The sequence below is a fragment of the Aristolochia californica genome, unplaced genomic scaffold (genome assembly GCF_029961685.1).
Source record: "Aristolochia californica isolate CCGP_79_NKW_82.1479 unplaced genomic scaffold, dmAriCali1.0.hap1 SCAF_15, whole genome shotgun sequence".
Taxonomy (NCBI): domain Eukaryota; kingdom Viridiplantae; phylum Streptophyta; class Magnoliopsida; order Piperales; family Aristolochiaceae; genus Aristolochia; species Aristolochia californica.
The window spans coordinates 4,787,038-4,807,315 of record NW_027181826.1 but is presented as its reverse complement, the minus strand read 5'-3'; the positions used below and the strand labels follow the sequence as shown (position 1 = coordinate 4,807,315).

The window sequence follows — 20,278 nt, the reverse complement described above, 5'->3', positions numbered from 1 at the left end:
ACTGGTATGACTCGGCTCAATTGATTTTGGTTCTGATCAATTATTTTGGCTCGACTCAATATTACAGCTCGGCTAAACTAGTATGGCTTTGCTCGGCTCAATTGGTTTTGGCTCGGATTTAATTTGGGATCCGACCTTTGGAAATCGCCGATTTAATTCAGCGAAGCGTCTTCTCGCTTCTCTTCAGACCAGAGCGAAAGAGAAGAATCGGCGAACCAGATGCTAACTAAAATTTTCTACTGAAAAATTTAGCGAGAGAAAAAATACCAAATACCAATATTACCGACGGCGGCAACCGCAATGGCAACGGCGAGGAATCTTCCCGGCGGCAATGGCAGCGATGAGTTCCGATTTTTTTTTTTGCGGTTGTCTCTGTTTCTTCCTAGCGGCAATGGAAGATATGCGACGGCGACTTTGATTTGCGGATTTCTTCCCGGCGGCAACAGCAACAACGGGTGCCGAAAAAAATTTCAGCTTTGTTTCTTTAGCGACAGGTGCCGAAAATTTTTGTTTTCGGCTCTGTATCTTCAGCAACGAAAGCTTTGATTTTCAGGATCGTTCCGAAAAATTTTTCTGGAGAGGTCTCGCTCTCTCCTTTCTCCTTCTACAGCTGCGGCGTAGGAAATCGAACGGAAGACGAAGGCTACAGTTGCAACTGCGTCGTCACCAAATAGAATTTCTTCTAGGAGTTGCTAACTTTCTCTGATACCACTGATAAGAATGTAATGAAGAACACGAAGCAGGGGATATAATTTTTCTGATAATTGAATGATAAACTAACAGTCTGTTTATATAAACTTATACATAACTGAATGAAACTAAAATTAGACACGCACGATCCAACGTGCAAAAAAAATTACCATAACAACCTAAACTAAAATTGACACTCCTAAAAGACTAAGACACATAGTCTTAATTTAGAAAATACTCAACAGAAACTTCCTCTACGTGGTCGCCAACGAAAAAAAAATTTCTTTGTTTCTGGAGTTTCAGAACCAGACAACTTCGTCCAAAAATTCTCCTCTTGCCGCACGACTTTGATACCAATTGATGTAAGAAGAACAAAAAACTTAAGGAAGGACAAACAATGGTTCGGCGGAGCCTACATCCACGGGGACGACAGGGATAAATCTTTCACTAGTGATAATCAGAGTTATATAATCATTATATAATATTACACCATAGAGCCCCCAACCTTATATTATATGAACCATATGCTGAACAACTGTTATAAGAAATTTTTCAAAGAACGAAGAAATCATTTAATTAAAATATTGCAAGTACTCGATTGTAAAAACTTTGTTTGATAACTAATCTAATAAACAAGCTAAAGCAAACCATTCAAAATTACCAAATTTCCTAATTTCGTTCAGAACTCACGCACAACTGTCAACTGCATTGCCACTTCACATAAATCTATTCCACAGCTCAGAAGACTAGTTGCCTCCAAGTTCTCTACTTTCTTCACATATATGCAATCTATAGTAGTCCGTTTATGACACATGGGGATAGAAGAAAAAACAATGGAAGAAAGGAAGAAATTTTTGCCATACAGAGTGGGTACAAATTTTACATCTTAAACGCATCCAAACCTGGATGAAGACAATTAATGGATAGAAGCTCACATGGTTCAGAACATTCAAATCACCTTTCTGTGTCCTCCGAATGCCCATATCTGCGAAGGAGAAAGAAGTTAGGTTTACTTGAAACTCAATGGCAATTTTTTTTACCGAGCTCCAAGAAAGTGTATTTAGGAATTAAGAATACCATCACCACTTAGCACCACTCACATTTAATACCTATCTTACATTAGAAATCCTTTTGCCTTATGAGATTATCAGAAAGAGCAGTACATGACCCAACCATTGATATGCAGACAGTTTAACTTGAGATTTAAGAATGAGGGATATAAGCTATTCACTGAAAACATATTCCTAAAATCAGATGATCACTTTTTTTGCGACTAGGTGGCATTTCATCTGGTGTTTATCAAATTGCTGAGCCACCAGTACAACTAAAAAACTAGTAAAGCCTCTTTCTGAGACAAACTAGTAAATAACAAAATACAACTAAAAAATAGTTCAATAAAGGGCACCAAAAGGGTTTTACTGATTAATGTGCACTGCACACCTGAGATACTGTACTTTTCCAGCACAGCAAAGCCTCTACTCACTTAGGCCTACTATCCCTCATGGAAAACTAAAAAGAAGGAAACAAATTTGCGAATCCTCTCACTCTATTAGATGTTGACTTGTCAGTCTCTGCAGGAGAGCAAGAGAACCCAGAAGCAAACTGGCTTCTCCAAATTGTGAAATGGCATCAAATTTGTTAAAGTTGGGCAGGTACCCGGAGAAATGACCAGTCAAAGTTAAGAGACCTTTTCTGAATTAACAAGTATTGAAACTTTTCAAGCACAATTCATTGTGGGACTATTCTCCCCAACACAACAAGCCTCACTCTCAGACAACAAACCTAAAATGTGGAGCCTATAAACCGGCAGACTTTTTTACCACCAATTTCTGGCTTAAACTGACAACCTGACTCAAGACATGGAGAACTGACAAACACAGGCCAAGGAGACAAAACAGAAACATGGGGCTTGAGCTAGCTCTATGCTGTAGTAAGTTAGGTGCATTCCTCCTAAAATGACTATTCAAAACTATGATGCCTTTTCCCAACTAATAAGAATAAAATATTTTCAAGCCCAAACCATGTGGGACAATTCTCCCACAAAAACTAATTCTCACTCTAGGGACTTGGAGTACATGTACAATAATAAACTGGAAATTACGACCAACAATAGTTTTCGAATTCAGTATGGCTGTTTGTAGCCCTCAAACAAACATGTGTTCTCTACGTAATCATTTCAAGCCGGTGAAAGAAAAACAGTTCAAAGAAAACCAATGGGTCAGTGAGAGTTGATGCAGGTGTAGTGGAGAGTGTGCTCGTGTGCTTGTGCATGTGGGTTGTGTATGCATGCTTGTGAGTATGTATTTGCATGTGTGCTCATGTACACTACAGAGAGAGAGAGTATGAGACAAGCACACATACTCAATTGCAAGGAAGTTAGGAGAAGAAACAGAAAAGTCACCTTCAGGTTTCGATCCCAACTTCCTGTGCATAAAGCACTACCATCAGCAGATAAACCCAAACAGGTTATTCGGCCCTCATGCGAATTCTGTAAAGATCCCAAGTTAAGGACAACCTGAAATAGAGAAAACAAAAGTCAGATACATACAAGTGTAGTTCCTACTTTCTCAAGATAATATCCCACTAAAAGACATACAGGCCATACATGCCATATCATGCAATTAGTATGACGGAAAACTTGTTTGAAGTTGAGCAACCATGAAGTTCCCCAACCCACTCCCCATCCCTACCCCAACCCCCCCCCCCCCAAAAAAAAAGAATAAAAAACATATAGACTACCCTTCCATCTCAGAAAAATATCACAAATTAACTCCGTAAGTCAATACAAACTAGCAAAAATTCTTTCATTGACCATATATCCCAGGCTGCCGCTTTCTGAGGCTGCAAAATAGTTCCATTCTTGGTTATTTACAACAAGCACAGAATAAATATCTAATCAAATACCTTAGCCACAAGAGTGTCCCAAACATAACAGTCACCATTTGAGTATCCAACAAATAAAAGCCTGCCTGATATTGAGAAGGCAAGTGAAGTAACATAGGGGACATCATTATCACTATCACCATGAGGCTGGTAGTAAACTTGGAGCTGGTGACCAGTCCTCATGTCAAATAGTCGGCATGTACCATCGTCTGATCCCGTTCCAAATCTCATCCCATCTGGGAAGAACTTCACAGTGTTGACATCTCCTTCATGTCCATGAAATGTTCGAACTGCTCGACTTGCTATACGAGTATCCCACAATCGAGCAGTTGTATCACATGAACCAGAAACAAACATCTTTGAGTTTGACCCATTGATCGAGACACTGCAAGAAGATAGATAGAGCTTGACATACATAGAACATGAATTAAAGCTTCAAGATCTCAAAGTAATGCCTTCTGAAATAATCAAAATTTAAACCTCATTACCATTAGCTTATTTGTATGTTCTACTTGCATCATCCCCATTCAAAACCTTTTTAATACCATTAGCTTATTTGTATGTTCTACTTGCATCATCCCCATTCAAAACCTTTTTAAGCTCTCTCTAATGTAGAGATACCACTAAATATCCTATTGAGTTTTTTTCAGTCACATTTAGCTGTCATCGAGCAAACTGATCAAAATCGAAACCTCATGACCATTAGCTCATTCCCATGTTCTACTTGAATCATCCCCTTTCAAAACCTTTTTAATCTCTCTCTAGCATAGAAACCATTTAGCATCCTATATTTGATACATGATTATGAATTTTTTAGTCACATTTGGCTGTCAACTAGAAAACTGAAAAGATAAATTCATTTTCCAAAGCACAAAGGTCACTTCCACGTGTTTTCTGTTTTTGAAATGGGTCACCTCCACATGAACACAGATAATAAGGATTACTTCCCAAGAATCTTCAAAGCAGAAACCTCAGCAAGAAATTGATTACCCAGGATTTAGCACTACAATGGCATGCAAATAACTATCAAGGACATCCCAAACATCCACATAATAATGGCATATGATGTGGTGTAAGATATTTGAGAAACCAAAAAAGCCAACTTTACATACTCTTCATTCATAAAGTAACATGAAATGGATTGCAGAGAGGATTATTTCCTAGCTCAAGACTGTGTAATTTAATCAACCCCGTGGCCCTGAAGTCATCACAAAATCTAAAATAAGATTTAGTATAACTTACACAAGCTTGTGTTTCCAAAAGAGTTCCTGGTTAACTTAGACATAATTATGACCTATATATTATGCTTGCTGCTAAACCTTAGATAAAATAAACAAATCAAAGGTAGTATCTTCTTCATTTGTCCTGAGGAAAAGGAAGATACAAGTTCCTGATTGGCCTGAGGAAAAAGAAATCATGGAAGATATTTAACTTTTGTTGGAAGATGGGCTCAAGCCCACAAGCTCAAGACAAGAAGCCCACACATCAAAGGAGTGGCATATGTGTAAATATGGTACTTTCCATAAAGATGACATAGAAGTGTAAATATGTGTTCCTTTTATGTCTTTTGTTTTATCAAGTTGTAGCCCTAAGGGTATTGTAAAACTATAAATAAAGGCATTGGCTAAGAGGTAGGGCATTGAAGCATTCTCCTCTCTTTCCACAAATTTGTCCAACCCTCATTTTTCTTTTTGACGCAACCCTCTTCTCCCTTAATCCAAACTCTCCTCTTCCACGTTCTTCTTCTTCTCTTCTCCTTCTCTCTTCTTCTTCTTTCTTGTTGATCTAAAGTTCCTTTCATGAGATCCTAAATTCTACATGGTATCAGAGCAAGGAGTTTAGGATCTCTTCATGGAGTTATTATGAAATCTGTTCAAGAAGTTGTAAAAGGAGTTCAGTCATAAAGAGATAAGTTCATCATCTTCTTATTTACGTTTTTTTTTTGTTTCCTTTTCTTATTTACATACTCCTTTTTACTGTTTTTCTTTACTTCTTGAATTTTGAGTCACATCAAGTCAAGATAAATCTTTATATGTTGTAAAGATTTATTTCTATGACTAAATTGATGTTATAATCTTGACTCCTTGTAAATCAATTACAAGAGTGATCAAGATTATTTGCTGTTTGCATCTTATTAAGATTTATGGGTGAAATTCAATTACCTTTATGTAATTTGGATCCATCTCATTTGAGGTAGAATTCTAGCACATGTTGCTGTATCTTCTCCTACTTAAGGTTGCTCATGGGTTTGTGTTATGTTGTTGGATGCCCATTATATGTTTGATGAAATGCCAACAGCCATTTACCCTTTGTAGTTCCCTTTTTTTTTAACTTCAACAATTGAATTTTTTCTTACGTTGAAGTCTCCCATGAGCTGAAGATAAATTTCTTCCAAGTGTCTTGGTTTGTCGTTAAATCTTCTCTAATTTTTGTCTATTGCTCGTTTGTGCTGGAGTTTGGATTAAGGCCTAATCGGTTGCATCTACTTTCTTCTCTTTGTTCTTATGAATACAAGAGAAGTTGAGTGATGGCTGGATGTTATTATCACTTTCTAAAGGCACAAATTTGTTGATAATTTGGTGTTTGCCCGTGTGAAAGAAATTGGTTCTTGTTCTCTTTTGTTGGTGATTGATTTGGTCTACGGGTTCTTCAAATTACATAGAGTAATTGTTCTTTGAAGAAGGCTTTTTCCCTTGACCTCCATATTCTACTTGCCTCATTATGGAGATTGGATACAATAGTAATAAGAGTGATATACTCTGTATTACTACAATTCCACTTAGAGGTCTCTCCAATTACATGAGCTGGTCACAATCGGTTCGGAGGGTTCTTATTACTCGTGACCTCTTGAGCCAGGTTGTTAACTTTCCTCCTCCGATTGATGAAGAAGATGTGTCCTACCACAAATGGGTTAAGGATGATAACATGGTGATAAGTTGGCTCATTAATAGCATGGAAGAGCAGGTGGCCAACAATGTGGTCCACTTGGAAACCGCCAAGAACATATGGGACACTTGTGCCAAGCTTTACTCAAGCACTGCTTCATTACAAAAAATATATGATGTCTTACAAAACATGCTGCATACGAAACATGGAGATAATATTCACGAATTTTTGGCACGGTTTCGCGGTCTTCTTCAAGAATGGAAACTAGCTCAGCCATATTCCACTGATATTGCCGTTCAAGAACGACAAAGAAAAGCTTTGGCAGCAGCCATTTGCTTATCGAATATTAAACCATACCTTGAGGTGGCCAAAACTCAACTTTTAAGTTCTTCTGCTCTTCCATCCTTCGATGATATTAGTGCTACATTACTTAGGATACCGGATCCATCCCCTCCTTCTCCTATTGATGCTCCATAGGCGATGTTCTCTGGCAATCGGGGAACATCTTCCTCATCCCGAGGACGGGGCAGAAATATGAGAGGGGGTCGAACTATGAGAGGGGCTGAAAATAGAGGTGGTAGAACGGGTCAGAATTCTTTCCGTACTAAGCCTCAACTTTGCACTTATTGTGGCCGTCAGAACCACCTTGTGGTATCATGCTGGAAACTTCATGGCAAGCCTGATTGGGCCACAGCTAACCCAGTCTCAGTTAACATTGAGAAAAATGAAGATAAGGCTGAATCATCATCCGGAAATGTGACTCTTACGGCTGAGGACTATGCTGCATTTCAGAAAATGAAGTCCTTCATGGAATCATCTATTCCCTCATCATCTACTGCTGCCACTACTATTGCCTCAGGTATGCTTTCTTCCTCGTCTTCCTCTTCCTCTTGGATCATCGACTCCGGGGCCTCCGAACATCTATCAGGTAACAAATACTTGTTGCAGTCCTTATCTCCTTGTTATCCTCATAAATTCGTTAATATTGCTGATGGTACCCAAACCAAGGTCCTTGGCAAAGGTTCCTCCTCTCTTACTTCATCTATTCCCCTTCAAGATGTTTTGTTTGTTCCTCAATTTCCTTTAAATTTGCTCTCGGTTAGCCAATTGACCAAACAATTAAATTGCTCTATCACCTTCTCACCGTCTTCTTGTGTCTTTCAGGATCTCACTACGAAGCGGGTGATTGGTGGCGGCCATGAAAAGGGGGGTTTGTACTACTTCACTCTTCCACCATTAGCTGCATTATCTTCCACTACATCTGAGGCCCAACTTTGGCACAACTGACTTGGTCATCTGTCTACCCCTTCACTTCGTTCTTTGGTTCCATCTTTAAAAGGACTTTCTAATATCAGTTGTGAGGTTTGTCAATTAAGTAAACATGTCAGGAGTACATATTCTCCTCATCTTACAACTACAAGTACTGCTCCATTTGAGCTAATACATTCTGATGTATGGGGCCCTTTATGTCTCTCAAATATTTTTCAAGTTAAATATTTTGTCATTTTTGTTGATGATTTTACTCGAGTGACTTGGTTATATCTATTTAAAGAGCGTTCTGAAATTCTTCCTTTGTTTAAAAATTTTCATGCTATGGTCTTGACACAATTTGGGAAGAAAATTCAAACCCTTAAATCTGATAATGCTAAGGAATACATGTCTCATGACTTCAAATCATTTTGAGAGAGTAATGGGCTTATTCATCAAACATCATGTGCCTATACTCCTCAACAAAATGGTGTTGCTGAAAGGAAGAATCGTCATCTTCTTGAAGTTGCTCGGGGGCTCCTCTACTCCATGAAGGTACCCTATTTCTATTGGCCTCATGCTATACTTACAGCATGCTTTCCCATTAATAGGTTACCTTCATCAGTCCTTCATCATAAAACCCCTTACTTTGTGTTATTTAATGGTGAAGATTTTTTTTCTCTTCCTTTGAAAGTGTTTGGATGTGCATGTTTTGTTCATGTTACATCTCCACATAAAAATAAACTTGATCCTCGGTCTATGAAGTGTATTTTTTTGGGATACTCTCGCACCCAGAAAGGTTATGTCTGTTACAATCCTACCCTTCGGAGGATGTTTATCTCTAGGGATGTGACTTTCTTTGAGGACACTCCTTTCTACTCCTCCCATGATGCTCCTCCAGGATGGACTTGTCCTTCAACTACTCCTTGTCCGCTTGTGTCGTTCAATTTTGAAGTGGATCCATCCCCTGATGCACCGGCCGTACCTTCACCTGTGGAGTTGTCGGATCCACCCGAGGTAAGTCCTTTTCCTCCTATGTATGGGCCTGAATTTGATACTCGGCCTATTGCTTTAAGAAAAGAACGTCGCTCCTGTACTACTTCGCATCCTATCTCAAATTTTATGTCTCACCATCGCTTGTCTTCCGAGTGTTTTCAGTTTCTTGCGTCCCTTTCTTCTACTTCCGTTCCACAGTCGTATCAGGAGACTTTGAGACATCCAGGATGGAAGGGGGCTATGGATGAAGAAATGCACGCCTTATACGAAAACCAAACCTGGTACTTAACATCACTCCCAAAAGGTAAAAGACCTGTTGGTTGTCGATGGGTTTTTTCGGTGAAACATAATCCGGATGGATCGGTTGCTCATCTTAAAGCTCAACTGGTTGCTAAGGACTATACGCAGTGCTATGGGATAAATTATGAGGAGACCTTCTCTCCTGTTGCAAAATTGAATTCGGTACGCATCATCTTATCTATTGCTGCTAACTCCTCATGGCCCGTCTATCAGTTGGATGTTAAAAATGCTTTTTTAAATGGTGATATCAGTGAGGAAATTTATATGGTCCAACCACCTGGTTATGTGGTTGAGGGGGAGTCAGTATGCCAGTTAAAAAAATCTTTATATGGGCTTAAGCAGTCCCCTCGGGCTTGGTTTAATAAATTTAGTCAAACACTCCTACGGTTTGGTTTTCATCGGTACTTAGTTGATCATTCCGTATATTATAAAGATACGGTCAAAGGGAAAATATTATTGGCCGTATATGTGGATGATATTATCTTAACCAGTGATGATGCTTTGAGCATACAAGAGGTGAAACAGATGATATGTCAGGAATTCAAGACTAAAGACCTTGGTATGCTTAAATATTTTTTGGGTATAGAAGTTCTTCAATCCAAACATGGAATAATATTGTCTCAAAGGAAATATGTCTTGGATCTCCTTGAAGAAACAGGAATGAAGGGTTGTAGACCAGTTGACACACCTATGGATACAAATGTAAAATTATGTGCCACAAATGAAGAAGATATTGATATTGGCAAATATCAAAGACTCGTGGGAAAACTAATTTATCTCACGGTAACTAGGCCAGACATATCATATGCTGTAAGTGTGGTGAGTCAATTCATGCACAAACCACAAATTACCCACTGGCAGGCTTTAGAGAGAATATTACATTATCTAAAAGGAGCTCCAGGAAGAGGATTGTTGTATAAAAAAATGGACACTTCAACATAGAAGGCTTCTCAGATGCAGATTGGGCTGGATCTCCTGATGATAGAAAATCTACATCAAGATATTATACTTTGGTTGGGGGAAACTTGGTTACATGGAAAAGTAAGAAGCAAAATGTGGTTGCAAGATCTAGCGCCGAAGTAGAATACAGAGTTATGGCCCATACCGTTAGTGAACTTTTATGGATTAGGACCCTTCTTACCGAACTAGGTTTTTATAAAAAGGGGTCCATGAATCTGCATTGTGATAATCAAGCAGTCATTCATATCACTTCAAATCCAGTTTTTCATGAAAGAACTAAACACATTGAAGTGGATTATCATTTTATACGGGAGAAGTTTCAAGCAAGAATAATCTCTCTCAAACATGTGTCATCTCAAGAGCAAGTAGCTGATATTCTCACTAAACCCATTACATCTAAAATCCTATCGTTTATATGTGGCAAGCTGGGTATTTATGATGTCTTTTCTCCTCCAGCTTGAGGGGGAGTGTTGGAAGATGGGCTTAAGCCCACAAGCTCAAGACAAGAAGCCCACACATCAAAGGAGTGGCATATGTGTAAAATATGGTACTTTCCATAAATATGACATAGAAGTGTAAATATGTGTTCCTTTTATGTCTTTTGTTTTATCAAGTTGTAGCCCTAAGGGTATTGTAAAACTATAAATAAAGGCATTGGCTAAGAGGTAGGGCATTGAAGCACTCTCCTCTCTTTCCACAAATTCGTCCAGCCCTCATTTTTCTTTTTGACGCAACCCTCTTCTCCCTTAATCCAAACTCTCTTCTTCCACGTTCTTCTTCTTCTCTTCTCCTTCTCTCCTCTTCTTCTTCTTCTTCTTCTTCTTCTTTCTTGTTGATCTAAAGTTCCTTTCATGAGATCCTAAATTCTACACCTTTCAACAGAAACTGGCTATTCATTTAATATTTTCTGAACATGAAGGCTACTCATTTAAAGCCTAAAATGGAAAAAGTAATATGGTTACCCAACAGACTAGGTTCTAAAAGGTTTTATGACCTCACAAGAAGTATAAAATGATCTTCAACAAACAAGTCTACTCAGAATTACTGATCCAGTTGCTGACAGCAACTCACGTGACATTGCATTACAAGCACAACTTTCTTTTTTTTCAGAAAAGTATTGTCTGAGGTATTAACCCAAAAAAAAAAAAAAAAAAAAAGAATCAGATGAATGAACAATTCATTTTTAATTATACTGAGTAATTTCCAACTTGATTTTGGGAAGTATACCCAGCACCATAATCAAGAAGCATTTAATGAATCAGTACTCCAGAGCAAGATTATATAGTTCAAAATTTTCTCTAGTCGATGGTTTCAGAATGATTCAAAACTAAACCTAGGCTTCAGTTCTTAAACATAATCAGATATCAATTGGACACAAAGTCACCAAACAAAGAAGCAAATGTCCATTTTTTAGAACCAAAAAACAATAGACATACCTCAAAACATCAGATGTATGCCCAGATGGAAACTCCCCTCCAAAAACAGAAATTCTTTGGCCTGTGGTGATATCCCACAAAACACAGGTTTGATCACCAGAGCCAGTGATTAAGTGAGTGTCTTCATCTGGAACATACTGACATGAAGATACATAGCCTTTGTGCCCACTAAGGGTTCTTGATATTGGTAAATTGCCCTCCCTGTCAGCTTGAGAACTAAGGCTGAAGATAGAGCACACACTATCTAGGCCACCACATGCAACAGATTGACCACTGGGGGAAAATGCACAAGTCATCACCCATGCACAAGGGAGTTTTATCAAATGTGTTTTCTGGCTTGTAAGAGCATTCCACACAATCAATCTTCCATCTTGAGATGCACTAACAATACGATTCTTCTCAGGGGTCCAATCCAGTGAATAAACCTGTTGAAAGCTTTTTATATTATATATCAGTTTCAGAGCATACACTTCAAATTATATCACAAAAAACTATAGCATAATTACAGGAGAGGTCAGGCAGCTAAAATCAGACAGTAAAAATAACTAGTTATGCTGTCTAACTACTAGCTTGCACAAACTTACTAGGGAGTCCGGTTTACTATCAAATGCAGGTATGCATTTAGCACAATAATACAAAGAAAAAATTGTAGCCATGTCAAGGCATTTACTCACACCATGATGAACATAAATCCTTACTTATCAAGGTCATCAGATCTTATATTTACGTCAATAAGTTTCATCACTAGTGATGGCTTCTTATTGTTAAATGACCAAAGAAAATAGCTTCCTATTTATTTCTTTGTATTTCCATCAGAGAGAAGTATTTAATGTCAATACTTCTCACACCTTCTCCTTCTACATTGCATTTACTCGAACTCTGCCAACATCCTTCTTTCTACACGAATTCTCCTGTTCCATTCTAACTCCATCACAATGTTAAGCTTCTTCAAGTTTTTTTTATCACCTCCACAGATACCATTTTCAGCCTTCCATTATTTCATATGTGAAACCATCAACTAATGAATACAATGTTCTCCTTAGAAAACGCATTAGGCTTCATTTGAAAATGCAAACAAAGGATACTATTAATGTCTTATCTATTTACACAACTTTTAAGCACTCTCTTCTATATCCATTTCTGATTTTATCTTTCTATTTTTGTCACAGAGCTCAAGATTCTCATCTCTGCCTCTATCTCCTGTAAATACTTTTCCATCAATTTGTGAGTTTGCCTGACTACACTCTTAGAAATAACCAAGCAGAATAATTAGGAATGTAAACAATATACAGATGAAATGGAGTGGGCTATGTTGTATACCCTTCCAATTATTATTCTGGTATTCATTTCTATTTCGTCCAATTATTTTTATGGCATTTCAGTTCTGTTTATTTACACAGCTAACAACTGGATAAATGGGTAAATAAATGAAATTAGTAAAAAATAATTTAAAAAATATAAATTTTTAAAAAATTAGAAAAAAAAAAAACATAACGACATGCTTATAATATCTGAAAACAGTAAAAAGTCATATAACAACATACATAACAAAGCACCCCTATGTAGGTATAAAAAATTATAATAATACCCTTACATAATTGGTAAACGGGTAAATGGGTATGGAATAGGTGTTATCCATTTTCATTCTGTTTAATATATGATAAGCGGGTAAAATTACCTGTTAAGCACTTAGCCAATACTACCCAAAAGACCGGCCTGTTAGGAACGGAAGGCATAGGTACTTAACCCAGGACCATAACAGTACACCCCGCCCTCCCGAGCCGACGACCACAGCGGCCTTAACACAGCAATGGGGACCGGATCAGGAGTCCATAGTCCCTTACGGCACCCCGCCAGGGGCGTGCGGTCCACCTACGCATGCGGGGACTTGAAGTCGGGACGTAACGCCTACTCTGATACCAAATGTTAAGCACCTAGCCAATACTACCCAAAGACCAGCCTGTTAGGAGCGGAAGGCATAGGTACTTAACCCCAGGACCATAACATTACCCAACTACATATATAGGAAAGACTTTTTGTTGTGTTTCCATTCCATTCAATAAAAGGCAAAGGAAAAATTGGGTAATCAGATAATATCGACACCGCTAAAACTAATTCTAGAAGCTTCTGGTAAATCTCTGCTGATACAAATTCCAAAACTATGCCCCAAATTATTCCACAAGTCAGAACCGTTTTTGAGATCAGCGAATTTACAAGGCAAGTAACTGTTTAGACCCTTTACCGACAGGTTAACCATTTCAGTCACCAATTTCACATCAAGCCCGATTAAGACTTCGTTAAAAAAGAAGCAGGATCGAGGGAACAAACTATTCTTCTCTTATTCGTTTTCAACAAGCTCCGAACCAAACTATTTAGTTAAGAATGTCGGCGGATGATTTTGCAAGCTAAAATCATAGCGAACCACTAACTCGGGAAGAGGAAGTAAATAGAATGGGGAAAAGTCAGACCTTTCCAGTGTGCCCTTGTAAAATACGACAGCAAACCAGATCAGTTGGACCGAACGTCACCGGCGTTCTCCCTTGGGCTCTCGCATAAGCAGCCACTATAAGAAAGAGCCATCTAAGAAACAGATCCACCAAGAAAGGAGGAAAATAAAGAAAGACATGACAAGAGATAGAAAGAAATCATTGATTCAGTACAATCGGTGTCGAGGAGGAGAAGTCGTCTCTGCTTCAACCGTTCTCTTAGAGTATTCACCGTGGTCGTGGCGGCAGCATGCCGCTCTTTCAGCTCCGCCACAGACATCAACCCCGAATTTCAACTCTCACACACTCTTACACACATTCGGCCATTTAACCGACCCCCTCGCCGCCCGCTTGGAACGCCCTGCGTAGATGCAGCAGCAAGCGGAAAACGCAGGGGCAGTGCGGAGAGACACAGTGGACGTGATGTAAGGGGCATCTGTCTCGTTTGAGCCGCCAGGACCACTGGAGTCCACGTGGCGTGTGACTTTTTAAGTACGGCGACTTATTAGTCAGCTCTAGGTCGAGTTTCCGTGTGGGAAGGGATGCTGAAGCGGTAGGTGGCGGCCGGCGGGGCTTGTGGGGTGTCTTCTAGAGGCTCGAGAGTATGACTATAAACATATCCAAACAATAATATTAAGATATGCTTTGGATTCGAATTCTGATATGAAATGTTGGATAACATTTGAATCGGAATAAGATGGTTTAATAATGTTAATTTATGGAGATAGTGTGTTGTTTGTATGATTTACTATGTGATTGTCAATAAAGTATTTATGTTAATAATAATTTATAAGTAATCAATAATTTCAAATTAATAATTGATTCATAGTTTATTAACATTAATCAATAACTAATAGCTAATTAATAATTAGTTATTGGATAGGTCATGAATATCTAATTAATAACTAATAATTAATTTGTAAAAAATTTATTAATTAAACCATAATTAATAAAACAAATAACTAAAATTAATGACTGAATACTTAAAAAATATTAATTATTAATTAATAGGTATGAATAATTAAAAACTAATAATTTATAATTGAATAATAATTTATAATTAATTATTACTAATTAATATGTAGGTAATTCTATTTAATTAATAATTGAATGATTAATTTAAAATTAATTATTGATATAAAAATATGATTAACTAAGTAGTTAATTAAGCAAACAACTAGGGATTAATTAATTTATAATTTGTGGACAAATTATATGTTAATGGTATATGTTTTTTGTTGCATGAAAGAAATGTTTTTTGAAGATATATCCATTTAGATGAGCCAAATATGCGTAACAACATAAATCTAAAATCCCCAAAATGAGCATAACTTGAGCATAATGTGTAATTAAATTAGCATAATATGAACACAATAAAAGCACACCCTATGCATAACATAAAAAAAATTGAGCATAATACAAATTTAATGTCGACCATAGTATATAATTAAGATAAAACATAACTATGAAATTAATGTCCTACTACATACAAAATTAATATTAAAAGTAATATGAAGAAATTTTTTTAGCATAATACGATCGAACGAACAACAAATTCTAGACTAATTTGATGCATAATACAAAAACAATTTTGAGCATAATATGTATCTAAATTCTATATAACATGAAACTAATGGTATAGATAATATGAACATAGAATTTAAAAAAATCATAACTACGACAAGTAATAGTTTATAACAATACACAAACTATGAAATGCTTGACTGAACTTTAGCTTAAATTGTTGATGAGCAAATATAGAGAATCATGTTGGTGTAAGAAGATAATGCGCCCTTAAATTCACTATTTTGACTTAGGGTTTTCCATTTTTCATAGCCCAATAAACTTTTGTTAATGAAATCATATCTCATGTTATTGATTTAAATTCTTGGATTAAAACATGACTACTTGTTCAAGAGCTTATAATGTATATTTTAGTTTCTTGGGATGGTTGGGGATATACATTCTTATAAATGAAATGCATAAGTATTATATATACTCATACAACTCTTAAATTGTTTTACATGATAGTTTGGGATTCAAAATTTTATTTATTATTGTTGGTGTTATAATTTGAAATAATTGGAGATGTATTTTGGATGCATCTCCCTAATTTACTTGAGTTTTCTATTTTATACTTTGTTGACTAGCATGCAATGTACTTTGATGCCGGAGTATGGTGCACCCATGTCAACAAGTTATATTGATATAACATGATGGGTGTAGGAAGAAGCTACCAAAATTTTGACATGTGCCTTAAAGTGTAACTATACAATAGTAAACAATTTTGAGTCTTAAATGTCGAGGTGGAGTTTTGAATTCAAACGAACAAATAATTTGGATGTGATCTAGGAGACTTAGTTTAGGACCTCTTATATTTAAAGTTAGAAATTTCAAATGTACAAGGTTGTTATCGATGGTTAATTTGTATATGAAACAAATTGGTATCAAACAGAAAATGGACTAAAGTTGTGGAGAAAACCATCGAGTAAATAATATGAGAAAGGGGTTAGAGGTTTTCATTCAAATGACTTACAACAAATCTGTGGTAGCTTCAAATAACTAGATCTATTGTCCTTGTAGAGTGTGTGCTAATAAGGTTTTTTGGGATGTACACCAAATAGAGGACTACTTGTACATTGTTAGAAGATGGGAGCCCATCTTCCAACAACTATTATTGGTTTGATCTTCCATAATTGCAGTTTTAAAATGGGCAAGTTCCCATGATAGAAAATTATCTTGCCTCAATTAGAATTCTCAAGATAGAAAGTTATCTTATTTCTCATCTTTATTTTCAGCAATATTCTTTTTGCATATTGCCCAAATTATAAGGTTTTTCCCATGTTGACAAGGAGATTTGAACTTAGAAGGAAAGTTTTCAAGTTTAGACAAGATTGAAGGAGAATTCTAAACTCATGATTGCCTTGCCTTCTTTTGTATGTTGGCTCTCACAATTTGTTTTTTCAGCAACCTTTCCTGATTTAAATGAGATCCATTACAGATTAAATCTGACGAGTGGCTCAGCTTTAGAGTTCACTTTCCTCTCTAGTTTCTTTTGAGAAATAATTACATCAGCCATCGAGAAGCAACAAATCTTGTAACTTGACTCGAGTGCTTGATTACAACAGCTAGACACCTTGTCTCCTTCTCTGTTTCGAGAAGTTCTTGCAACAATTGTTGGACCTAGCAGCATTGAGTTCAGTTTTTTCTTTTTTTTTTCTTTTAGAGGATTGACAACACTCGGTTCAACTTATTATTGACAGCTTATTACTTGGTTTCAACTTCTTACTTGGTGTACAACCTCCTTATTCATGGTTAGACTTGTTGCAAATTCTTTCCTGTGTCTTTGTTACACTAAAGAACTTTTATTATTTACTTGTTATCCGCTGCTATATAACAACAACTACGATATGTGCTACTTGGATATTAGCTCATTACTTCAGTTACTATTGTGTTTCTTTGATTGAGACATGTTGAATTTAGGACCCCATGCTTGGAACCTCGAGCAAGATGAGAGAGGGAGAAGAGAAGGGTATTAGACTCACAGCGGTATCAGAGCAAAAGGACAGAGCAAAGGATAGAGAGGAGAGAAGAGAAAAAAAAATTAGGTTAGGAGAGATTGTTTCATGAGTTGTGAGAAGAGGAGAGTTTGATTGAAATCCCTTCAAACAAGAACCCTATTTATATTTTTTTCATTACATGTTTAGGGAAATTTCTCAATCAATTAGGCTCTCTAACTACATCAATCAAGGGAAGATTACAAATCAATGGAGAGAATCTAACATCCTTATGAGATGGCTAAGAGAGATATTCTTCCATGAATTATGAGAAGAGGAGAGTTTGATTAAAATCCCTTCATCCAAGACCCCTATTTATACTTTTTCCATTACATGTTTAGGGAAACTCCTCAATCAATTAGTCTTCCTAATTACATCAATCAAGGGAAGATTACAAATCAATGAGAGACTCTAGCATCCTTACAAGATGACACCTCATGCCAACCCTCTTGGATGTGTGGGTGTTCTCCACACACGTGTGGGCTTGGTCCCACTTTCTAACAAGACATTAGTGTAGAAGAAGGAAATCCTTGGTTAATTACCTCGGGTTCATTACTCACTGATTATTGACAGCTTGATATAAACCCTTTTAAAAGGGTTTGGTTTGTTCGAGAATTAAGCTCTATGATGGCCCCTACAAAAACAATAGACAAGAAGACTATCTCTATAGAAGAGTTCGAACTATTTCAGATGATAAAGCATATGATGCCTCATACCACAAACCTGTTAAGTTGTAAAGCCTAATTAACGACTTACGTTGAGTCGGTCCGCAGGTCAACCTTCGCGGTAAGGTCGCCATGGGGGTTGCGATTTATTGATTGTTGTTCCATTAAGAGTAGTTTAGAGATTTCACACTTGTAATTCGGTTGCCCTAATTTTCTCTTTATATTTGGAGGTGTTGTTGTTAGGGTATTATCACCCGAAGAAAGATCATTAGTTGCAGCTGAGAGAGGTTAGAGAAAACCACTTGTAAGTGTATGGGATTTCTCTTGTAAACTATTTCATCTTCATAATGGATTACTATAGTGATAAAAGACAGGACATAGTCTCACCTTGAGGCGAATCGGTAAAAATTTTGTTGTTATTTTCGTTGCTTGTTTTTCCTTGTTCTACGATTATTATTATTGTTCTCGCTAGTTTAGAATTAGGGCGTTGAATTCCTAACAAGTGGTATCAGAGCTTTGGTTCGTGATTAAAAGCAATGGCTGGCAGAGAAGGATTGGCGTTAGGAATCAAGAAGTTCGATGGTATGGATTTTGTGTTATGGAGGATGCAGATCGAATATTATCTATACTATAAAAAGCAGCACTCACCACTTCTGGATATGAAACCAGAAGGTATGAAAGATGATGAGTGAAATCTCTTTGATAGACAGGTGTTGGGAGTAGTTCAGTTAACACTGTCGAAGAACGTTGTTCATAACGTGGCATCGATGAAAACCACAACGGGGATGATGAAGATTCTGTCAGATATGTATGAGAAGCCACCCACAAATAATAAGGTATATCTCATGAAAAAACTCTTCAATTTAAACATGATAAAAATTACATTAGTGACAATGCATTTGAATGAGTTTAGCATGATTTTTAATCAATTAACCTTCGTTTAAATTAAATTTGATGATGAGGTTCATGCTTTAATTCTTTTGGCGTATTTGCCAAATTTTTGGGAGCCTATGACGGTTGCAGTCAGCAACTCTGTAGGCAATGTAAAGTTGATTTTTAATGATGTTCGGGATACCATTCTTGTGGATGAAGTTCATAGAAAGGACTTCAGAGAATCGTCGACATCTAATTATGTCCTAAATGTCGATAGTAGGGCGGGAACTTCGAGAGGAATTCCAACAAGGGCAACGATAGAGGGAAGTCAAGGAATGGAAGAAGCAAGTCCAAATTAGGAAGGAATGTTAAGTGCTGGAATTGTGGCAATTCTGGTCTCATAAAGAAAAATTGTAGAACACCGAAGAAAGATGAAAAGAAAATTGATGTTGCAAATGCAGTGACTAAAGAAGTACAAGATGTTTTACTCTTGTAGGTTGATAACACTATTGACTCTTGGGTGTTAGATTCAGAAGCTTCTTTTCACACACTACGCACCTTGAGATCACGGAGAATTATGTTGTTGGAGATCATGGGAAGGTGTATCTTGCTGATAGAGAACCTTTGGATATTGTTGGTATTGGTAATGTCAATTTGAGGATGTCAAATAGGTTAGTGTGGAAAATTCACAAGGTGAGACATGTACCAAAACTGATGCATAATCTGATCTCAGTAGGGCAGCTTCAAGATGAAGGTCATAATGTGACTTTTAATGGTGTTGCCTAAAAAGTCACTAAGGGAGCCATGGTTGTTGCACGAGGAGTTAAAACTGGAACTCTTTGCATCACTTCCAATTGCAGAGACACGGTTGTAATTGCTGATGTTGTTCCTGATTTTGATTTGTGGCATTATAGGCTCAGTCACATGAGTGAGAAGGGAATGAAGGTGTTTTAGTCCAAAGGGAAGCTACCAAGATTGAAAATCGTAAACAATAGCTTAAGTGAAGGCTTAATTTTTGGCAAGCAGAAAAGGGTTAACTTTTCTAAGGCTGGAAAGGAACAAAAGATAACAAAATTGGAGTTGGTTCCCACAGATGTGGGGGGGCCTTCAACTGTTACTTCTCTTGGTGGTTCTAACTGCTATGTGACATTGATTGATGATGCAAGTAGAAATGTATGGGTTTATATCCTAAAAAAGAAATCTGATGTTTTTTATACCTTCAATAGATGGAGAGACATATTTGAAGGTGAAGTGTCTGCAGTCAGATAATGGGAGAGAATACATAGAGGATGATTTCA

At 37.1% G+C, this 20,278-nt stretch overlaps 1 protein-coding gene across 1 annotated transcript; it reads right to left on the bottom strand.

The window, feature by feature from the left end:
• Nucleotides 1-1,376: 1,376 nt before the first annotated feature.
• Nucleotides 1,377-14,268, bottom strand: LOC137951481 (guanine nucleotide-binding protein subunit beta-1). The gene is made up of 6 exons (XM_068798157.1): nt 14,060-14,268; nt 13,868-13,962; nt 11,400-11,824; nt 3,595-3,958; nt 3,092-3,205; nt 1,377-1,675 (listed from the first exon to the last, which is right to left on the bottom strand). Exons 1-6 carry the CDS (start codon nt 14,163-14,165, stop codon nt 1,640-1,642), a joined length of 1,140 nt encoding a protein of 379 aa, XP_068654258.1. The 5' UTR covers nt 14,166-14,268; the 3' UTR covers nt 1,377-1,639.
• Between the last annotated feature and the right edge of the window lie 6,010 nt (nt 14,269-20,278).

Excerpts from the sequence above, each read along its gene's own strand:
- LOC137951481 (XM_068798157.1), bottom strand. The coding sequence starts at position 14,165 with ATGTCTGTGGCGGAGCTGAAAGAGCGGCATGCTGCCGCCACGACCACG. Across the intron at positions 11,825-13,867 it reads TACAAGGGCACACTGGAAAG|GTTTATTCACTGGATTGGAC; the intron begins GTCTGACTTTTC and ends AGCTTTCAACAG. Across the intron at positions 1,676-3,091 it reads GTTGGGATCGAAACCTGAAG|ATATGGGCATTCGGAGGACA; the intron begins GTGACTTTTCTG and ends TCTCCTTCGCAG.